At 65.4% G+C, this 17794-nt stretch overlaps 1 protein-coding gene across 3 annotated transcripts; it reads left to right on the top strand.

Moving 5' to 3' along the window:
* Positions 1-7975: 7975 nt before the first annotated feature.
* Positions 7976-17407, top strand: EFNA3 (ephrin A3). 3 transcript variants are annotated; one of them, XM_066206865.1, is made up of 5 exons: positions 8014-8144; positions 15373-15662; positions 16254-16319; positions 16476-16553; positions 16689-17407. In XM_066206865.1, exons 1-5 carry the CDS (start codon positions 8032-8034, stop codon positions 16808-16810), a joined length of 669 nt encoding a protein of 222 aa, XP_066062962.1. In that variant the 5' UTR covers positions 8014-8031; the 3' UTR covers positions 16811-17407. The 3 variants fall into 3 exon arrangements, with proteins under 3 accessions (XP_066062960.1, XP_066062962.1, XP_066062961.1); XM_066206864.1 differs by lacking the exon at positions 8014-8144 and adding an exon at positions 14348-14387; XM_066206863.1 differs by lacking the exon at positions 16476-16553 and having other exon boundaries at positions 7976-8144.
* The last annotated feature ends 387 nt before the right edge of the window (positions 17408-17794 follow it).

The raw sequence follows: 17794 nt of genomic DNA, 5'->3' as shown, positions 1-17794 counted from the left end.
GATTTCGGGGGGCTGCCTATTGCACTGCCCCTTCCCCACACCCTCAGGAATTCCCAGACGAGGTCAAGGGGTCCCTGTGGGACCTCTGGGGTGGGTACTAGGGTCTGGCCACAGCAGGGCCCTGTCCTTGAGCCAGCGTTGTTTGGTATGCAGGAGCTGCCACCAGCTTCAAATCCCATCGACTTCCAATGAGCAATGCCATCAATAACGGCTAATTGATGGCGCGGCCGCTCCAAATCAGATTCCCCGTCCCCTGAATCCAATTGATGGCTCCGCACCCCGCAGCCGCCGCGGCAGAAATTGAATCTATTCAAGGAATGGGCTCCATTAGCCCATTCCTTCTGTCTCGCCATCCCCCTGCCTTGGGACTGCCCCTACCCCCCCAGTGCCCCCCCCCAGTGCCACCCACACCAGCTGGGATGCTGGGGTGCCATGGGGAGGAGTGTGGGGTGAGGATGTCAGGTGCCCCAGGTGGGTGGGAGTTAAACCTTCAGAAACTGGGAAGGAAAATTTATCACCTGGAACAGCAAGTGATGGGAAATGGTAATAGGCAGCACTGAGATGGAGAGCAGGATAAAGAACCATGTCATGCCAGGGGTTGGGAGCCGCAGCAGGCAGTGAGGGGGGAGCACGGCATGGCCGTGCCCACCCCATTCCCTGGCTCACTGTCAGGACAGGGACCGTGGATGCAGCATGGCACCGGGATGAGCCTGCTGGGGACGGTCCCTTTAGCTCTGTGGTGTACCCAGCAGTTTCCACTCCTGGCACCAGGTCCCTCACCTGGCCACGCCGCCAGAGCCCCCCCACCCAATCCTGCCGTGACAGGGGCCTCAGCGTGCCCCAAACACCCCTCATCACCCCAGCGTGAGTAAAGGTCAGATACTGCAGCCGTCCCGGGGTAGCCCCCGGACACACAGGGGACATGGGGCACGGTGCCCCGCCCCGAGGGCTGAAAGGGAGGAGCACAGCCCCCCGGGGCAGTGGGGCCCATCCCTGCCTGTTTCCCGTGAGCGAAGGGCAACGGCAGCAGCGCCCACCCGAGAGCTGTCGAGAGCATCCCGGAGATGGGAAATGGCTCCGTGTCACCATGGAAACGGGGCCACTGGCTCGACATGCCGAGGGGACACGTGTGCTGAGGGGACACGCATGCTGAGCCCTGAGGAGCAGGGCACTGGGGATGCCAGACATTGGGCACGATGGACTGGACACAGGCTCCCCAGGACTCTGAGGCCAAAGGACAGAGCCCATCACCCACCTCGGACCAGCTCCCTCACTACCCCGCAGTCATGGGCACTCTGAGGGATGCCACCTCTTCATGATGCCGCCCCGGCGTGATGCCACCGTGGCCGGGCAGCTCCACACCACCACACCAGTGCTGAGCACAGGGCAGGGGGGCCGGAGCGGCTGTTCCCCGATCAGCCGCCTGATGATGCGCATCGTCAAGGTTATAATTTAGCAAAACACTCAGCGGGGGTTTGGAGGGAGCTGGCCCGCGCCGGTTAATTAACCGGAGCTGCACGCACCGAGCCCGCTCCTGCCATAGCAATGAGGGTGCGGGCACCGGGCTGGCGCGGCACAGGCGTGCAGGGGCTGTCGCATCCCACCTGCATCCCGGGGGGCTGGGCGAGCAGCTGGCCAGTCCCAGCTGCCAGGTGGGAGCAGCAGGTATTGATGTTTGTGTCCACTCCAGGGCCCAGGGTGGCAGCCGGTGTAGCATGGAAGGTCACTGGGGTGTGAGACAGCCTGGCACCGGTGGGTGTGCACATGCAGAGGTGTAGGCACAGATGCTGCCTGTGCCATCGCCATTCTGGGCCAGCGTGGCTGTTTGTCCATGCCTGTGTCTATCTGTCCTGTCATGCCTGTGCCCTTGCACGTGCTGGAGTTGCACCCCCAGTATGATGTAATCCTGCTGGACAATAATCCTGCTGTGCCAGAACAGGAATGGTCAGGAGCTGCCCTTGCCGCCAGCACTGCTTGGACCTGCTGCAGACTGAGGGCCTGCATGGTCCCTGTGCTGGCACAGTCTCTGAATCCCTGGGGAGAATGATTACAACTTCAGTGAGTGGGTGCAAATGACACGGGTCACCACCCCAGCACAGTGTCCCTGTCTCCAGGCAGTGAGGGCAGAGGCTGGGTTAGGTGCCCACCAGGACAGCACCTCTCAAGGGTGCCTGAGTAGATGCTGGGTGCTATGTGCCAGGGTGTCACCAGGCTCACTCCACCTGCGCTGCCATCCAGCCTCTCTGGGCATGTGTCCACTGGCAGGTTGCTGTGGGGATGGCAGAGATGGAGCCCTGGAGTGTCTTGGGCCCTGCTCCCCACATCCACCAATCTGCCCAGTGCTCCTTTGATCCTCAGGCTGCTAACAAGCTTGCCTGTCAAAGAGCTCCTTAGCCACGGCAGAGCCTGGTGCTGCCTGACCAGCATCAGGCTCCACTGGGCACAGAGCTCTGCCACGGGCAGCTCCTCGGGTCCCTGCAGTCCCAGCCCACGGACAGGATGGGCCAGCCCCAGCAGCTGGCAGGAGGACTGGCTGGTGTGGCCAGCCTGTGGCCAGAGGCAGTGCAGCAGGCGGGTCGATGCTCTGAATTATTGAGCACAGGAGCACAAAGTGGCTGCGACGGCAACACCCAGCATGGGGGCCATGGGGCCATGCTCACACCCAGGCATGGAACTCCACCTAGCCCAGATGGAGCAACTGGACACTGCCAGGCTGCAGGGACACTGCACCCACCCAAGGTCCTCTGCCAGCCCCTCGGGTGGTGGGTGCCAGCAGCACAGGGCACCCCACACCTGCCAGCATCTCTTGGTGCTCTCCTGGCTATCCTCGGTGGTGCCACCAGCACCTCCTGCTCTATCCCCTGAGCAGCACCCAGCTCCCAGCACCACAGCATCACCTGGGCAGCAGCACAGGCCTGGGGCAACTGCAGCCAGTGGAGGGAACCCCCATTTTTGCTGTGCCCCCAGCCCTCCTCATGAGCCATTTTGAAGCGATGCATTATTGAAGCCCCCCCGTGCCATCATTCACGGCCGGCGTGACGGCAGGCGCCGCATCAGCCCTGATGAATATTTCAGGCCCTGAAATCTCCTGCGCCTGCACGCTTAGCCCCAGTCTCCCCCTGCCCCCCCAGCTTATTGGCTCCTTCGTTTCCCTGTGCTTCTGCCCAGCACCAAGGGCACAGCATGGCAGGGGGCTGTGTCACTCTGCCCTTCTCCCTGGGGACGGTCACTCATGGCCCCTGCCTGGCACAGGATGGGGATGGGCTGTTCCTGAAGGGCAGGTGGGCAATGCTGGTGCCCCATTGCCAGGGCAGAGCCAGAGCATCTCCACACTGCCAAGCTCAGTGTCAGCTGGGGGTTCCTAGGATGGCTTCTGTGTTTTCTAAGACAAGCTGTGCCCATCCCCAGCCCTCACTTGGGTCTGAGGGACTGCGGGTTGCCTGGCATCATCACCTGCAGGGTCAGGGCAGGAGAATGCGGACAACCTAGAGCACAGCATATTGTGGATCTGTCCCCAGCACCCCGAGCCTGGCACCTCCCAGTTCACTGCCACCTCTGCCAGTGCTGCCAGATGCTGACTGTGGCATGATCTATGTGTGGTGGGAACAAGCTATTGATGCTGCTTGTCACTCATTCATCAGACTAACATCATTTAGACACCACCAGACACTTCACAGGGGACACCAGAGTGGCATGGCGAGGATGCGCAGGGCGTGTTCCAGGGCCAGTGGGGAGCCGGGTGCTGGGGCTGGCAGCCACAAACCCATCTCTGTGTCCTTGTTGCTTTCCCAGGGAGCTGTGGCTGCAGTGGGGCCACGTGCCAGCCCCCGCCATGCCCGCCCTACCCAAGCCTCGCACCCGACATGGCCCTCACACCCTCCAGCATATCCATGGCGTGGTCATGTCAGAGCAGCAGGGGCTGGGAGCAAGGCCGGGGCTGATGATATTGGAGTGATCTTGAGGCCAGGAGGGAGGTTTGCCATGCGGGGGGAGAGGAGAGGAGCCGGCTGAGTCACCCGGTGCCGGCTGCTGACTCAGGCGCTTCCTGCCAGGTAACCTCCGCCGCCGGCGTGTGGGCTGCTGGGACAAGGGATGTGGCACAGGGGACCGAAGGGACCGCGGCACTGCCTGGCACTCCACACCAGCGCCCAGGGTGGGCTAAAGTGGGAGTGTGCGTGGCTGTGCTGCACCGTGTGGTGACCCGTTTCTACCTGGGATCACCCGCATGCCGCAACACCACTGGGACCGTGGCTGCTGGCCGTGGGAACCATGAGGAGCTGGTGGCTCACACCTCCCACCCGGCACCTCTGGGTGCCCACACACGCAGGGCGGGTGAGATTTGGCACAGCGGAGCCTGCTGGAGCCAGGGTTCCGGCAAGCAGGCGTCGGGCGCCCAGGGCAGGAACCCTGCCGCTTCCTCCCGCCGGGCAGCGGGAGCAGCCCCAGCGCCGGGGTGGGCGGGCAGTGGGGCTGGGAACCACGCACGGCTTCATCCAGCGGCACCACGAGGAAGCTGATTTCCTCTGACGGCCCTGGCGCTGCCGCCTGGCACCGCTGCTCCCTCACTGGTGGCTGGAGCTGCGGTGGCAACTAACTCTCCTCTGCAAGCGCACAAAGTCCAGCTCCACATAAATTAACTCGGGCCGCTGAGGTGCTAATTAACAAATCGCTCCTATGTCCCTCTGCGCTGTAGGGTGTCTGGTCCCCCTGGTAAGAGGCTGTTCTGTGTGGACCTGTGGCTCACCAGGGAGTTGGCCGGGTGGCTGGTGGCACGGCTGTGTCCATGCTGCCAGCACGCCCAAGCCCTGCCCCAGGATGTCCCCCAGGATTCCTCCAGAGCTGGGTCTTCCCCCCTTTCCCTGGGAAATGGGAAGGCTCAGGCCCTGTGCCCTCCCCGAGGCGATGCCCGCCCAGTGCTCATCAAGGCACTGGCGCAGTGCAGCCATCCGTGAGGCTTCATTCAAATTTAACGACTGACATGGGATATAAAAGGGAAGGGGCAGGGAGGAGCAGGGCCGGGAGCTGGTGGGCACACGACGTGTGTGTGAGTGCCAGCCTGGCAGGATAGACCCGTGCCCAAACACGGGCATGGGGCTGTGGAGTACTGCCCCAAACGCTGCCAGGAGAAGCTGGCAGGAGCCAGGACAGTTCATCTCCACATGGCCGTGCCAGCGCTGCCAGCTACCTGCTCCCCGACCCAGGCCATCCGCCCTGCATGCCTTTGGCATGTTCTTGCCGTGTCTGGCTGGACACGTGCCGGCACCTGGCTCCCGCGGGCGGGTCGGGAGCCCTGAGCTCAGCGCGTTGGGGCCTGGTAGGTGTGGCTGGTGAATATTTCATGCCCGCGTTCACCGAGCCCTTTCTTGGTTACACTCCTGCCTCCTCCCCGCACTCTCACCATGTTTATTTATTTAATGAATTATTTATCGGCTCCCCCTCTCGCTCGGCTGGGCGCTGCCCCCCCACTCCCCCAGCCCAGCTCCCAGCCCGGCGCGATGATTTATTGAATGCCGGCTCTGCTCTGCGGTTGCGACATTCTGTCACAGGAAGCCGCGGTTAAAAATTAACCAAGGCGGGCAAAGCGGGTCCCTTGCCCCGCCGGGCACGCTCTCCAGCCCCTCAGTGCTCATGGATGGCAGGTGGGAGGCTTTCCCCACCACTCTGACGCCAAAAGCTGCTGATCCTCAGTGTGTCAGGCACAGGGTGGAGGAGACAGAGTGGCATGGAAAGAGTGGAGAACCAGGGCTGCTCCGTGCCCTGGCTCTCCTGGACAGCTCATGGCCTCACGTCCTCCCGAGAGCGAATCCACCTGGGTGTGCCCCTCAGACATCCCACCACAGACACCACATCCCGTTGTGGCAAAACCCAGCCAAGCCCCCTCTCTGTGCCCATTCCAGGAGTAACTCCTGGTGGGTGCTGACACCTGCACGTGAGTGCACTCCGTGATGTTCCGCGGCTGTGTTCTGTCACCCGGGTGACTTTATCCCCACCAGAGCCGTTGGTGCATCCCTCTGTGGCCTGGCACAGGGGTGTGCCGTGGGGGGGGGGGGGACCCCCGTGGTGAGCACAGCGTTGTGCGGGTGCTGACGGCGGTGCGTGCGTTGCCATGAGCGGGGGGTTTCCATGTGGAGGTGGGTGTTGCCATGGGTTTGCCGAGCCAAGGCGTTTCCATGGTGGCAGCGCGGTGCTGTGGGTCCTCCCAGAGGTGTGCAGCATCCCAGGATGCCACCGCTGCCGCTGCCACCGCACCCCAGCACCTGAGTGCCCCAGCCCCTGCAGCCCCCCCAGCACTCCCCACTCCCACCTCCAGGCAGCCAGAGCCCTTTTCCACGTGCTGTGTTTTCTTCACTTCACTACTTCAGATGAATAATTAATAGAGGCTTTTTTGGTCCTCCGGGCCCTTCCACTGGACCCCTCCCCCTTTCCCAGCAGGGCTCTGGCAGGGGCTTAGGCTCCCAGTGCCACCAGTATGGATGGGGAATGGGGGCTGGGGCACAGCCCTGCCATGGGCATCACAGCACTGGGTCTCCCACAGTGCTGAGTGGGACCAGGGGCCCTGCCCATCAACATCCTTGTCCCCCTCCATGCACTGGGGCAGCATCCACATGGCCAAAGGGACCCTGAGAAGAAATGGGGTGGCTCTCCTCCCACACTGAGCTCCTCCCAAACTGAGACCCCCCCCAAGACTCAACACCGAGGCACCTACACTGTGGCACCTGCCCAGGCCTGGAGGTCACCAGGCCCACTGGCGGCCTGGGGACATTTGGCACTGCACCACCCTGGCCACGCTCACCACGCCAGCAAGATAGCTCCTGGCAGGAGCAGCTCAGGCCGGCTCAGCAAGCCCAGCCACGGTTTCGGGAACCTCCTGGTTTCATTCACAAGCTCCTCAGGCTGCCAAAGCTCCAGGTGATGCGTGGCGCTGGCACTGCTGGGGCAGAGGCCGCCGGGCCTGTGCTGGTGCTCGGTGTGGCCCAGGTGGGAGCTGGGGGTGAGCTGCGTGTGCCCGGTGAGCTGTGTCTGCCTGCGCCAGTGCGAGCATGCCTGTGTGTGCACACGTGTGCCAGGGCGCCCATCACCTGGCACTCGGCTCTGCCGGGCGGTGCTGCACAGCAGTTGCTAAGGGATCTCGATGAAGACAGGCAGCGGGAGCTGTCACTCAGCTCGATCCCCACATGGGCAGTGGGGACCAGCACCCAGGGGAGCGCCCACAGCCCCCGTGGCTCCCCCCAGGAACCTCCACCCCACAAACCCTTGGGGTGTGGGAAGAACAAGGGCCTGGCCATGTGGGTGGGCACTTGGCCAAGTGCTGGGTCCTGAGGGAGGTCAGGGCAGGCGGCAGAGCCTGGCACTGTGTCTGTGTTCCTCAGTAGCCTGGCTGTCCTGATACACGGGCACACACCCTCCCGCCCACTCCTGTGCCTTCAGGACAGCCAAACCCCTCTGTGAATAAGTGTGACCTCCATGGCACTGGCAGCAGCAGCATGAGGACCCTCTGGGGTCCTGAGCCCCCACCCACGGCTATCTCAGCAACACAGACCCACAGGGGCTGCTGCCCCAAGGCCCAGAGCTCCCAGCCAGGGAGACCCCCATAGCGGTGGGGCCTGGCTCTGATGCCCCCACCTGTGGGTGTCCCAGGGAGATCCCAGTGGCACCAGATCCCGCTGGGACATGCATGGGTGCACCTTCATATGGGTCCAGCCACAGGGGCCGTAGTGAGACCCCAATGTCAGCAGCACCTTACACAGGTGCCCCCATCCATGGGGGTCCTGGTGAGATTCCAGTGGCAGCTGGTCCTCCTGGGACTCGGCCCTGGTGTCTCCACCCGCGGGGACCCGCAGCCCCAGCCTGGTGCCGGTGCCGAGCCGGTGTCGGGGCGGGCCCGGGGCGGCGGCGGGAGCGCGCGCGGGGGCGCGGCGGCGGCGGGCGCGCGCGGGGCGGAGCTGGGCGCCGGGGCCGCGGGGCGCGGGCGGCTCGGGCTCGGTTCTCCCTCCATTCCCCGGGATCGCGGCGGGCTCGGGCGGCGGCAGGATGGCGGCTGGGCTCCTGCCCCTGCTCCCGCTGCTGCTGCTGCTACCGGGCCGGGGGCCGCCGGGGGCCCTGGGCAACCGGCACGCCGTGCACTGGAACAGCTCCAACCCGCAGTGAGTGCGGGCGGGGGCGCCGGGACCCGCACCGGGAGGCGGGGGGGGGGGGTGTCCCCGGGGCCGCGCGGGGTTGGGGGCGCCGCCGGGAAGGACGCGGCGGCGACACGGCGGGGATCGCGCTGAAGGATGCGCTGGGGGCGGCGGGCGACACCGGGACTGCGGGACCCCCGGTGCCGGTCTCCTCGCGGCGCCCTCGTGCGGGCGGGGCTGCCGGGCCCCGGGTGCCGGTGCCCCCGGTGCCCCTCGCCCTGCCCGTGAAGGCGGAGAGCGCTGCGGCGGGAGGGGGGCAGCCGCCCGCCCGGTTCGTGTCCCCGTGGCCGCGCTGCCGGGCGGGGCTCGGCGGCTCCTGGTGCGGGCGCGACGGGGTCGTGGGCACTGGAGGAAGAGCCCCCCCCCGCCAGCGCTCACCCACCGGGGGCAGCGGGAAGAGTCTGGATCCCCCAGACATCCACCTCCCGGTTCGCCGGGGCGGGCAGGGGTCCCGCTCCCCCCGCCAGTCGCGCCTCCCGCATGTCTGGGTGCGGGAGCGGCACCGGCGGCGCGGCGGAGGCGGGGGGGCCCGGCAGGTGCCTGCCGCCCCCCACCGCCTTTGACCGGCAGTAGTGGCACCCCCGGGGCGGCCGCGGTGGCTCCCGGGGCTGCGGGGACAGTGAGGGGTGAGAGCGGAGGGTGGGAGCGGCCACCGGGTGCAGAGCAGTCGGGGGTCGGTGGCCTTGGACACTCCAGCCCCTCCCTCACACCCTGCGCCGGGGCTGCCTCTGCCCTCACCGGCGCACCCACAACTGAGAGCGGATGTGCCATTGGGACGGTCTGGGCTGGACGCTCCCAGGAAGGGAGTGCTGTGTGCCTGTGGTGTGTCCATGGACCCCACCACGGGGATCTGCGCCTGCTGCCATCGCCCACCTCTCCGTCCCTCGCTGGTGCGAGTGCCCAGGGGTGTGGCGGGGACACGCATCCAGCCAGAGCATCCTCTGGTGCCTGTCGGTGCAGGGGCTCTCCTGGGCTCCCCCCATCCCACACCCCTTTGTGCAGGGTGGGAGCAGCCCCGGCAGCCCCCTCCCCTGCCATTGAGATTGTGTCGCCAGGCGGAAGCTCGGGCCCCATAAATCGTGCGTGTGTGCGACGTGCCGAGGCGCAGCACAATGGCGAGGTGCTGTGCTCGCCCTGCCATGCTCAGCATCCCCCTGCACCCCCCTGCTCTGGCCGGACCCCCTTCACCCCCGGTCTCGTCCCCACACTGTGACATTGCCACGACGTTGGCAGGTGGGACCACCCCACCCTCATCTCTCCGTGACTGAGGGTCCCCACCCCATCACCCCCATGACCTGCCGCTGCCCCGGCACCTCTCGAGGGACAGGGCGGAGGGGGCCGGCGATGCCCGGGCCGTGCCAAGCCGGGGGTGTCGCAGCCAGGTGCCCGCACCCCCTGCGCAGGCGTGTCTGGCGCGGCCGCCAGCGTCCGGCTCAGGGCATGGGCGGCACGGTGGGGGCGGCTGCGGCAGAGCCGTGTCCCAGGGACTCTCGAGCTGATATTTATTGTTAGGCAGTGCGGCAGCTCGGACACAATTATAGCCGCACGGCAAAGTGTCTGGATTAGATAAATTATGGGGGGAATTAGGCTCCCTGGGCCGCAGCCTGCAAATCCCAGCAACCCTGCTGCAAGTGGAGCTATAAACAAGCCCAGCGCGGCCCTGCGGGGCTCTCTGGGGAGGAGGGGGTTGCTGGCTGTGGCCACTCCTTGGAGGCTGCGCCAGGCACCCCACACATTTATTGTGTCTCCTGCCATGCTACCCTGGGTACCCCTGTTGCTGCCCTCAGCGAGACAACAGGATGAGCGGCAACCCAGGGAGCAGCCCAGAGAGCTCACTGTGGTCCTGATGGTGCCTTGGGAAGCAGGGGGTTGGTGGCATCTCAGCCCCTTGGCCACACAAGGAGTGGCTGGGGGTGCCAGGAGGCCAGGAAGGGTCACCAAGCAGGCAGAGCACCTCTCATGCCGTGGGTTTGGAGTGTGTTGCCAAAGCCCTGGGGAGGTGTGAAGGTGGGATACTCAGATCCTGCTCCGGCTCGGCCTGGTTGTTGGTCCAGCCGTGCCTTCCATCCATCTATCCCATAACCTCCACTGGTGGCAGCCAGCAAGCCCTGGGGGTGTGGGATGACCCTTGACTCGTTCCTGCCCTCCACTCCCAGTCTCGCCAGGAATAGGCCTGGTGCCTCTGGACAAAGGTGCAGGACAGTCATGTTCTCCCAGCAGCAGCTTTTGGGGTCCTGTGACCCTGGGGTGACCCACTGAGCAGGGTCAGGGCTTCCTGGAATGTCCTCAGACAAGCTGGGGCCTGGCATGCTGGAGGCTATCTCCCTGCTGGGTGTCCCAGATGCCAAGATGGGGACACCAATTTGTCCCTGTTCATGGACACAGATGTGGCCCGTGCTCCCCACACTGCTGCACCCCAGGAAGCACCTCAGAGGAGATTGGGGTGCACTGCACTGTGCCACTGACTCCAGTGTGGGGCCTGAGGATGCTTGTACTGAGGGCATTGGGTGCCATTGGAGGGGGCAGAGTGGGGGGTGCTGTGAAATGGGGGTACACAAGGTGCCTGGCTGTGGTGTCAGGGTCAGAGCCCACCTGCGTGCAGGGAGGGTCTGGCACTTTGTGCAGGCACCCAGCTCATGCAGCTCCCCCCAGCACTGGCACTGCCGTTATGCTCACCTCTTCAAGGTGGCTTTTATCTGGCCGAGGCTGTGTCACAGGCAGCGAGCGCTGAAGTGGGCTCTGGAGAGGTAGGAGTGGGCTCTGGAGGGAGCTGGAGTGAGCTCTGGAAAGCCCCAGTGAGGAGCAGACTTGCTGGGGAGCATCTCACACAAGAGAGGAGCCACATCCCTGCAGAGCAGAGCAGGTCTGGAGGGGCCCAGGCTCCTCTGCAGCAGCCAGACCCCAACACAAGGGCTGTGCCTGGCCAGATCCCCCATCCCATCCATTGGCACCCGCAGGGCTGTGGACGGAGTCACCCACAGCAGGAGGGACCAGCAGCTCTGGGGGCATCCAGCAGGAGGTGCTGCAGGGTGCAGGGGAAGTTGTGCCCAAGCAGGGGCAGTTCTGTGCCCACTTGTGGAGCCGAATATAGGGACAGTGCCGACAACACCACCTTTGGCATCCCTAGGCTGGCTGGGGGGCTCAGCCTGCCCCCGCCCCATGGCTCTGCCCTCCAGGCTGGTCCCCAGGGCACCCAGAAACCCCAGGCACCCACCCATCTGCGGGTGCTTGCTGCAGCTCTGGCAGGAGCGGGTGCCCATGGGCAGAGCGTGCCGTGCCCCGTGAGTCACGGTGCTGGGCGGCACCAAGCCCCGGCAGCCCTGACGGTGTTCCCGTGGGAGAAGCGGCCGCGGTGTCGGGGTGCAACAGGGCCGGGGCCACCTGCTCCTGCCCGGGCTGGTAATTGAGTCACCGGTTGCAGATTGATGGTTTAATTAAAACCCAATTAAAAACCTCATTGATCTTGTTAGCAACACGGGAAGGTGCCGGCTTTAGCTGGGATTATAGGAATTGTACGGCCGTCAATAGTGACAGGGGTGTTGGGGGCACCTGTAGGGTGGTGCTCGAGTCCCGGGCTGCTTGGGGAGGGCTGTACCTGTCACGCCGGTGCTGCCCGGTGGCACCCCGGTCCCTCCACGTGGGGAGCAACCCCCGCCTCCTTCCCCCCGCCCCCCCGGAGCTCCAATTCCCCACGCAGGGAGGTGGCCCCGGGGACACCGTGTGCCGGCGATGCTGTTAGCACCCGCGCCTTGCGGCTGCGCCAGGCGAGGCCGGGGGGGCTGTGCTGTGGCTCGGTGCCACCCGCGTGCGTGGGCTGCGTCGCAGGCGCTGTCTGCCGAGCCAGCGCGCGTGTGCGTGGCCGTCTGGGCGCCGTGACTGTGCAGCGCTGGCTGCGTGGGGAGGGCTGGCACGGGGGGGGCCGCGCTAAGGCCCCCATCTCCCCCGCAGCGGAGCCGTGGGTGCAGGCGGACGGTCGGTCTGTCTGTCTGTCCTTCCGTCCGTTGGGGTGAACCGGCCGCAGCGGTTGATGTGCCTTTGCCTCTCGCTGTGGTGTGGGGTGATGGGAAGGGGACTAGTAAATCAATGGCACTTTTTTGTTCCCTGGGTGATGGATGGGCCCCGGATGCGCCAAAAGGATGAAGCTGCTGGAGCCAAACAAAGCGTGGCTGTGCTGGGGGCTGACCGGTGCTGGGGGGCACCGTGCTGTCACCACATCGAGGACACCCAGCATTGTGCTGCTCCTCACCACTGGCACCACCAGTGTGGGGTGCTGAGGCCAACTCTGGCCCTGCCGCCCTCCAGGCCTCTCCAGCACCCTGGGAATGAGTCTCTGTCGTGTGGGGGTCTAGACAGGGGTCTGGTCCCTGCCGTGCCACTGCTGCCGGGGCGTGCTGCAGTGCACCAGGCGCTCCCCAGCAGTGTGGGAGCCAGCGTGCGGCACGCAGCCCGGATTTATGGCAGCAGATGGGAGCGGAGCGGCCGCCCAGCTCACCGATGGCTGCGGCGTGCCAGGTAGCCAGGGTCCCACCAGGGTCCCTCCTGTGCGGGGCCGGTGGGCACTGAGCCCGGGGCCAGTGCTGCCAGGGGACATCCATCTGCCCAGCATGACAGGCTGCTGGAAGGTACCACTGCCTCGCCAAGCCCTGCTCTACAAACGCAGTCGTGCAGAAGTGATGTTGCCCGTTCTCCTCCCGCACTTAACCCTTCGGGCACTGCCAGAGCCCACCATCCCCACCGACCGTGCCATGGCTGCCAGAGTCTGGGATATCGAGGGTCCATCCCAGCCCTGGTTGCTGGTGCTTCCCGATAGCTGTGGAGTTGGCAGGGACCAGGCAGCCCATGCCTGCCCTGGGATGGGTGCTGGTGAGAAAGGAGGCGGAGTCACGCTCTGAGGGTCTGTTCCTGCCCTACCGCTCCAAACCAAGGCCCACAGACTTCCTAGATGGTGCTATTAGCAGACCTTGGAGCACTTGGGCCATTGCACTGAGGGGACTGCTGGATTTGGGGGTATCTGGCTGCATGAAGTGCTGCTCTTCAATGACTGTGCAGGAGCCAAGAGTGGCAGGTACACAGTATTGTGGCCGAAGCTGCTACCGGGGTCACCTGGGTGTGCCTGGGGCTGTGGTGGCCCTGTGGCTCTCCCCATGTGGGGCCATTCCCCAGCCTCTCCCAGCTTATGATGATGCCTGTGGGCTCCCGGCATGCTGTGGCAGCTGGCAATGCCCGGGGGATTCACTACCATGGGGCCCTTGCCACACCACCCGGGGCTCCTGTACCCTGGCATGGGTGCTGGTGTCCCCCAGCCCAGGGGAGATTTTGGTGCCTCCTTAGTGAGGCTGTTTATCAGCAGCCACCCTTCTTAATGAGCCGTGGCTTAACGAGCCCCAGCGTGGGGTCCCAGGGGACTGTGCCTCCGCGCTGGGTGCCACAAGGGAATGGGGGGTTACCGCTCTCCAGCACCCCATGACAGAGAGTCACTTGTGACACTTCCTCTAGTCCCTCTGTCCCATGGCACAGCCACAGCCCGGCCGCGGGCAGCCCCACTGCTGGTGCCCGCCCCGGTGTGGGGCAGCTGGTATTGGGGTACGCTGGCGTCCCAGCTCTGCGTCCCGCGTGGAGTTAATTGCAATTTTCTCCTTGGGGCCATTTCTTTAATAACAAGCCTTTTTCTCCCCCCGCCCCCCTTCCCACCACATCAAAGGGGGAAGATGAAAGGTCCCGGCGCCCGCTCAGCAAGGGTGGCTGCCTCAGCACCTTCCCGGCGGAGCAGTTGCCGGCGGGTGCCGGGATGGGCTGCGGAATAGCGGCTGCGCAGCGAGGGAGGGGCCGCGTGGGGCTGCCTTCCCTGTCCCACGGGTGATGAGTTCCGCCGTCAGCCCCCTCTGTTGCCCCCCGGTGCTGGAGGCGGCGCTCCTTGGCCCCCCCCCCCCCTTTTGCCGCTCGATCCCGCGTCCCGCTATGGGTCTGTCTCCGACACTCGGCTCCGGGTGCCGCGAGCGCTGGCGGCGTGCCGGGGCTCCTCAAACAGCGCCGGGGGCGATGGTGCAGGGTGGGGCGTCTGCACGCGCAGCCCTGCCCGCTGCCTGCCCAGCCCTGCCGGGGAGACCCAGGGAACCGCTCGGCTCCAGGAGGGGTGGCGGGCCCCCCCCAAGGCTAATGGGACCCGGAGTACTGCTTTGGGGGCTCACGGTCTGGAGTTTGCCCTGAAAGGTGGGAAAAGGGCCGTGGTCCAGAGCGATGCGCCGTGAACTGGAGCTCCACAGGGGAGCTCGGCCACGTGTGCCGGGATGCTGCGGTCCGTGTCGTGCGGGATGCGGGCCAGGGACCCCCGAGGCAGCGCTGAAGCGGGCGGCGGAGCGTGGTCCGGTCAGGGTCCGGTGCCGCCGCGGCGGCTCGGTGCCGAGCCAGCGCCGGGTGGTAATTAATTGGCAGGAGCAGCGGGTCAGCGCGGCGGCGAGGATTACCGCGGCCGGGATTTCCGTCGGGCGCGGATTAGGAGCCAGCGGAGCCTCTCCTGAGTGGATCTGAGGGGATTGCTGCTCCTAATCAATGTAAATGAGGCTCCCCCAGGGCCACCCTTTACGGCATTAACGAACTAACGGGATTAGCCAGAGCAGGGTGAGAAATCCTGGCTCCGAGCTGCGGCGCGTGCCAGGGCCATGGTGGGCGGCAGCGGTGGGTCGGCTCCAGGCTGCTGGAAATGGAGAATGCCGGGGAATGCCGGGGAATGCCGGGGTCCCCTGCACACCCACGAACTGTGTCCCATGGAGATCCTGGTGCCTGTGGGACCCTGATGCCCTTCTGGGTCTGTCTGTCCATCGTCTCCTCTTTGAGGCTGTCAGCACGTTCCCGGCAGACCCTGAAGCACCGTCTCGTATGCCCATCCTCTTGCCCATCCCACCCGTGCATGTGGCTTGACACCCGTCCCCAGCAGCGTCCGTCCCCCCTGGTCCACCCGTGCCCTCCAGGATGGTGATACTGCTCCACGGGTACGTGGGGCTCAGGTTGTGCAGGGGTCCCGCTGTGTTGGGGACTCCAGACAGAGGTTGAACAGAGGGTGTCACTGTTCCCAGAGTTCCAGCCTTTGCTGCAACCTGCTCCTCGTCCAGCTTCCGGATTCCCCTGGAGGACGGGAACACTGTCTGGGGAGGTGCAGGGCGTGCCCCTGACCTCCCATCCCTTCTTTCCCTTGCAGCCTGCGGCGGGAGGGCTACACAGTGCAGGTGAATGTCAACGACTACCTGGACATCTACTGCCCGCACTACAACGCCTCGGTGCCCGAGCACCGGCTGGAGCAGTACGTGCTGTACATGGTGAACGCGGAGGGGTACCGCACCTGCAACACCAGCCAGGGCTTCAAGCGCTGGGAGTGCAACCGGCCCCACGCGCCCCACAGCCCCATCAAGTTCTCGGAGAAGTTCCAGCGCTACAGCGCCTTCTCACTGGGCTACGAGTTCCGCGCGGGGCAGGAGTACTACTACATATGTACGTGGGGCGCCGGAGCGGGACCCCCACAGAGCCCCCAAGCCCCAGATGGGTCCCCTCATGTCCCACCCCAGCTGGGCCCCTCTGTGTCCCCAGGGAGGACCCTCTTGGCTGGTCCCCCTGCACCCCCAAAATTGGGCAGCTGTTTCCCCCCTAAGAATGGGCACCTGGAGCTCTGGGAGGGGTTGAAGGAGCAAGGGGTGGGAGGGTTACAGGATAGGGATGTGGGGAACGAAAGGGAAGAAGGTTTGGGGTGGGAATGGGGGTGCCAGTGCATGATGGGGTGCTGGGGGATGATGATGTAGGATGCAGGATGCTGATGCAGAATCAGGGTTCAGGGGCTTCTGCTGCAGGATTGCAGTGTTGGTGCCAGATACTGGTGCCGGTTGGGATGCTGGGGCTGATGGTACAGAGCTGGGGTGCTGGTACAGGGCACTGGTGCAGAATTTGGGGTGCTACTGCATTCCCCCAGCCCAGAGCACACCCCTGGGCAGGACCAGACCCCCCTCTGCCCAGACCCACCAAGCCTCGAGGTGCTTGGGGTTGGGGTTACTGCCATGGAGCCCTTCTCAGCACGCTCTTGCCTTGCAGCCACGCCGACACACAACCACCGCCGGGCCTGCCTGAAGATGAAGGTGTTTGTCTGCTGTGCCTCCAGTAAGTACCCCCGTGCCCATCCCGGGGGCTGTGGGCGAGCGGGGGCGGCAAGGCTGGCCGGTGGGTCCCCCATCCTTCCTGGGGAGGGGGGGCTGGGGGGGCTGTGGTGCAGGGCGACCAGGGAGCGTGACCCCCGTCCCCTCTCTCCCTCCGCAGCGTCGCACTCCGGGGAGAAGCTGGCGCCCACCCTGCCCCAGTTTACCCTGCGGCCCGAGGTGAAGATCGAGGACCTGGGTGAGTCAGGCGCAGCTCCCGGCCCCGCAGCACCGTATCCCCGCCCCCGCCGCCGCCCCTGGGGCAGCCCCAGCTACGGGGTGGGGGTTCGGGGCCGCCCCGCTGTCCTCCTCACCCTCTCGCTTCTCCCCACAGAAAACTTCAACCCGGAGATGCCGAAGCTGGAGAAGAGCATCAGCGGCACCAGCCCCAAGCGGGAACACTTGCCCCTGGCCGTGGCCGCCGCACTCTTCCTCATGACGCTGTTGGCCTCGTAGCTCCCGGGTCCCGCGGGGGCCCGGCCAGCGCCCCTCTGCCGAGTGCGGCCCCCCCGACCTGCTGCCCCTCGTGAGAGCCAGCGGGGAACCACCGCGAGACCACCACCCCTGCCCGGAGAGCCGCCTGCAGAGCTGCCCCGCGGGGCAGGGATCATGGCACGCACCGATCCGGATGGACTCGCCTCCCATCCCGCCAGCGGATGCGGCCACGTCCGCAGGGATGCTGCTGGGCGCGCTGCACCTCCCGCCGACACCACCCCGGGGCGCGGGGTCCTGCCCACAGCCCCCCCGGTGCCCCGTGGCTGCCCCATGGCTCGGGGGCAGCGCCAAGCGGGGGAGCCCGATGAGAGCAGGGACCCCCGGGGCCGGGCAGTCTGTACATACCCATATAGATCTATACATACTGTACAGAGAGCGACTACAGAGATATATCTATACTGTACCATAGGCAGCGGCGCCGGCCCCGGGCTGGCTTGTACATAGTCGAACGTGTTGGATTTTCCTCGTCTTCCGTGAAGACCCGACCTATGCAAACGCACAGACACTTTTTGGGGAAAAACAAAACAAAAAAAAAACCATTCTCGATCTTTTTTTCAAGTGCTTTGGCTGGTGATTTTCATATTCTGCTCTTAGTCTATAAAAAAAAATAATAAAAGGATAAAAAAAGGGATCCCTGTCACGGTGGCGTGCAGCACTTCCAGCCCTCGGAGGGGCTCTGGCCCTTCCAGGGGTGCTCCGGCAGGGACAGGCTTTCAGGAGAGGGCTGACCTCCACCGTGCCACCTGCCTTGCCAGGCACGACAGCTCCAGCCACGGGCTCGGTACAGCTGGCAGGGGGATGCAGGGTGCTCCCCACCGCTGGCTCTGCTCCCCATCGACTCCCCAGCGCCGACAGGGAGCAGCTGGCAGGGAGCCAGTGCTTCCCACAGGAATGCAGCATGGACAGCAGGAGCACTTGAAGGTAAGGGCAGTGCGGGGGGCCCTT

The sequence above is a fragment of the Chamaea fasciata genome, unplaced genomic scaffold, assembly GCF_029207755.1.
Source record: "Chamaea fasciata isolate MVZ Bird 193981 ecotype frontalis unplaced genomic scaffold, bChaFas1.0.hap1 SCAF_31, whole genome shotgun sequence".
Lineage (NCBI taxonomy): Eukaryota > Metazoa > Chordata > Aves > Passeriformes > Sylviidae > Chamaea > Chamaea fasciata.
The sequence above is the reverse complement of the archived record's forward strand: the minus strand, read 5'-3'. Positions and strand labels throughout refer to the sequence as shown.

Coding starts and splice junctions, on each gene's coding strand:
- EFNA3 (XM_066206865.1), top strand. CDS start 8,032: ATGGCGGCTGGGCTCCTGCCCCTGCTCCCGCTGCTGCTGCTGCTACCG. Junction 8,145..15,372: donor TGGAACAGCTCCAACCCGCA/GTGAGTGCGGGC, acceptor TTTCCCTTGCAG/CCTGCGGCGGGAGGGCTACA. Junction 16,320..16,475: donor GTTTGTCTGCTGTGCCTCCA/GTAAGTACCCCC, acceptor CTCCCTCCGCAG/CGTCGCACTCCGGGGAGAAG.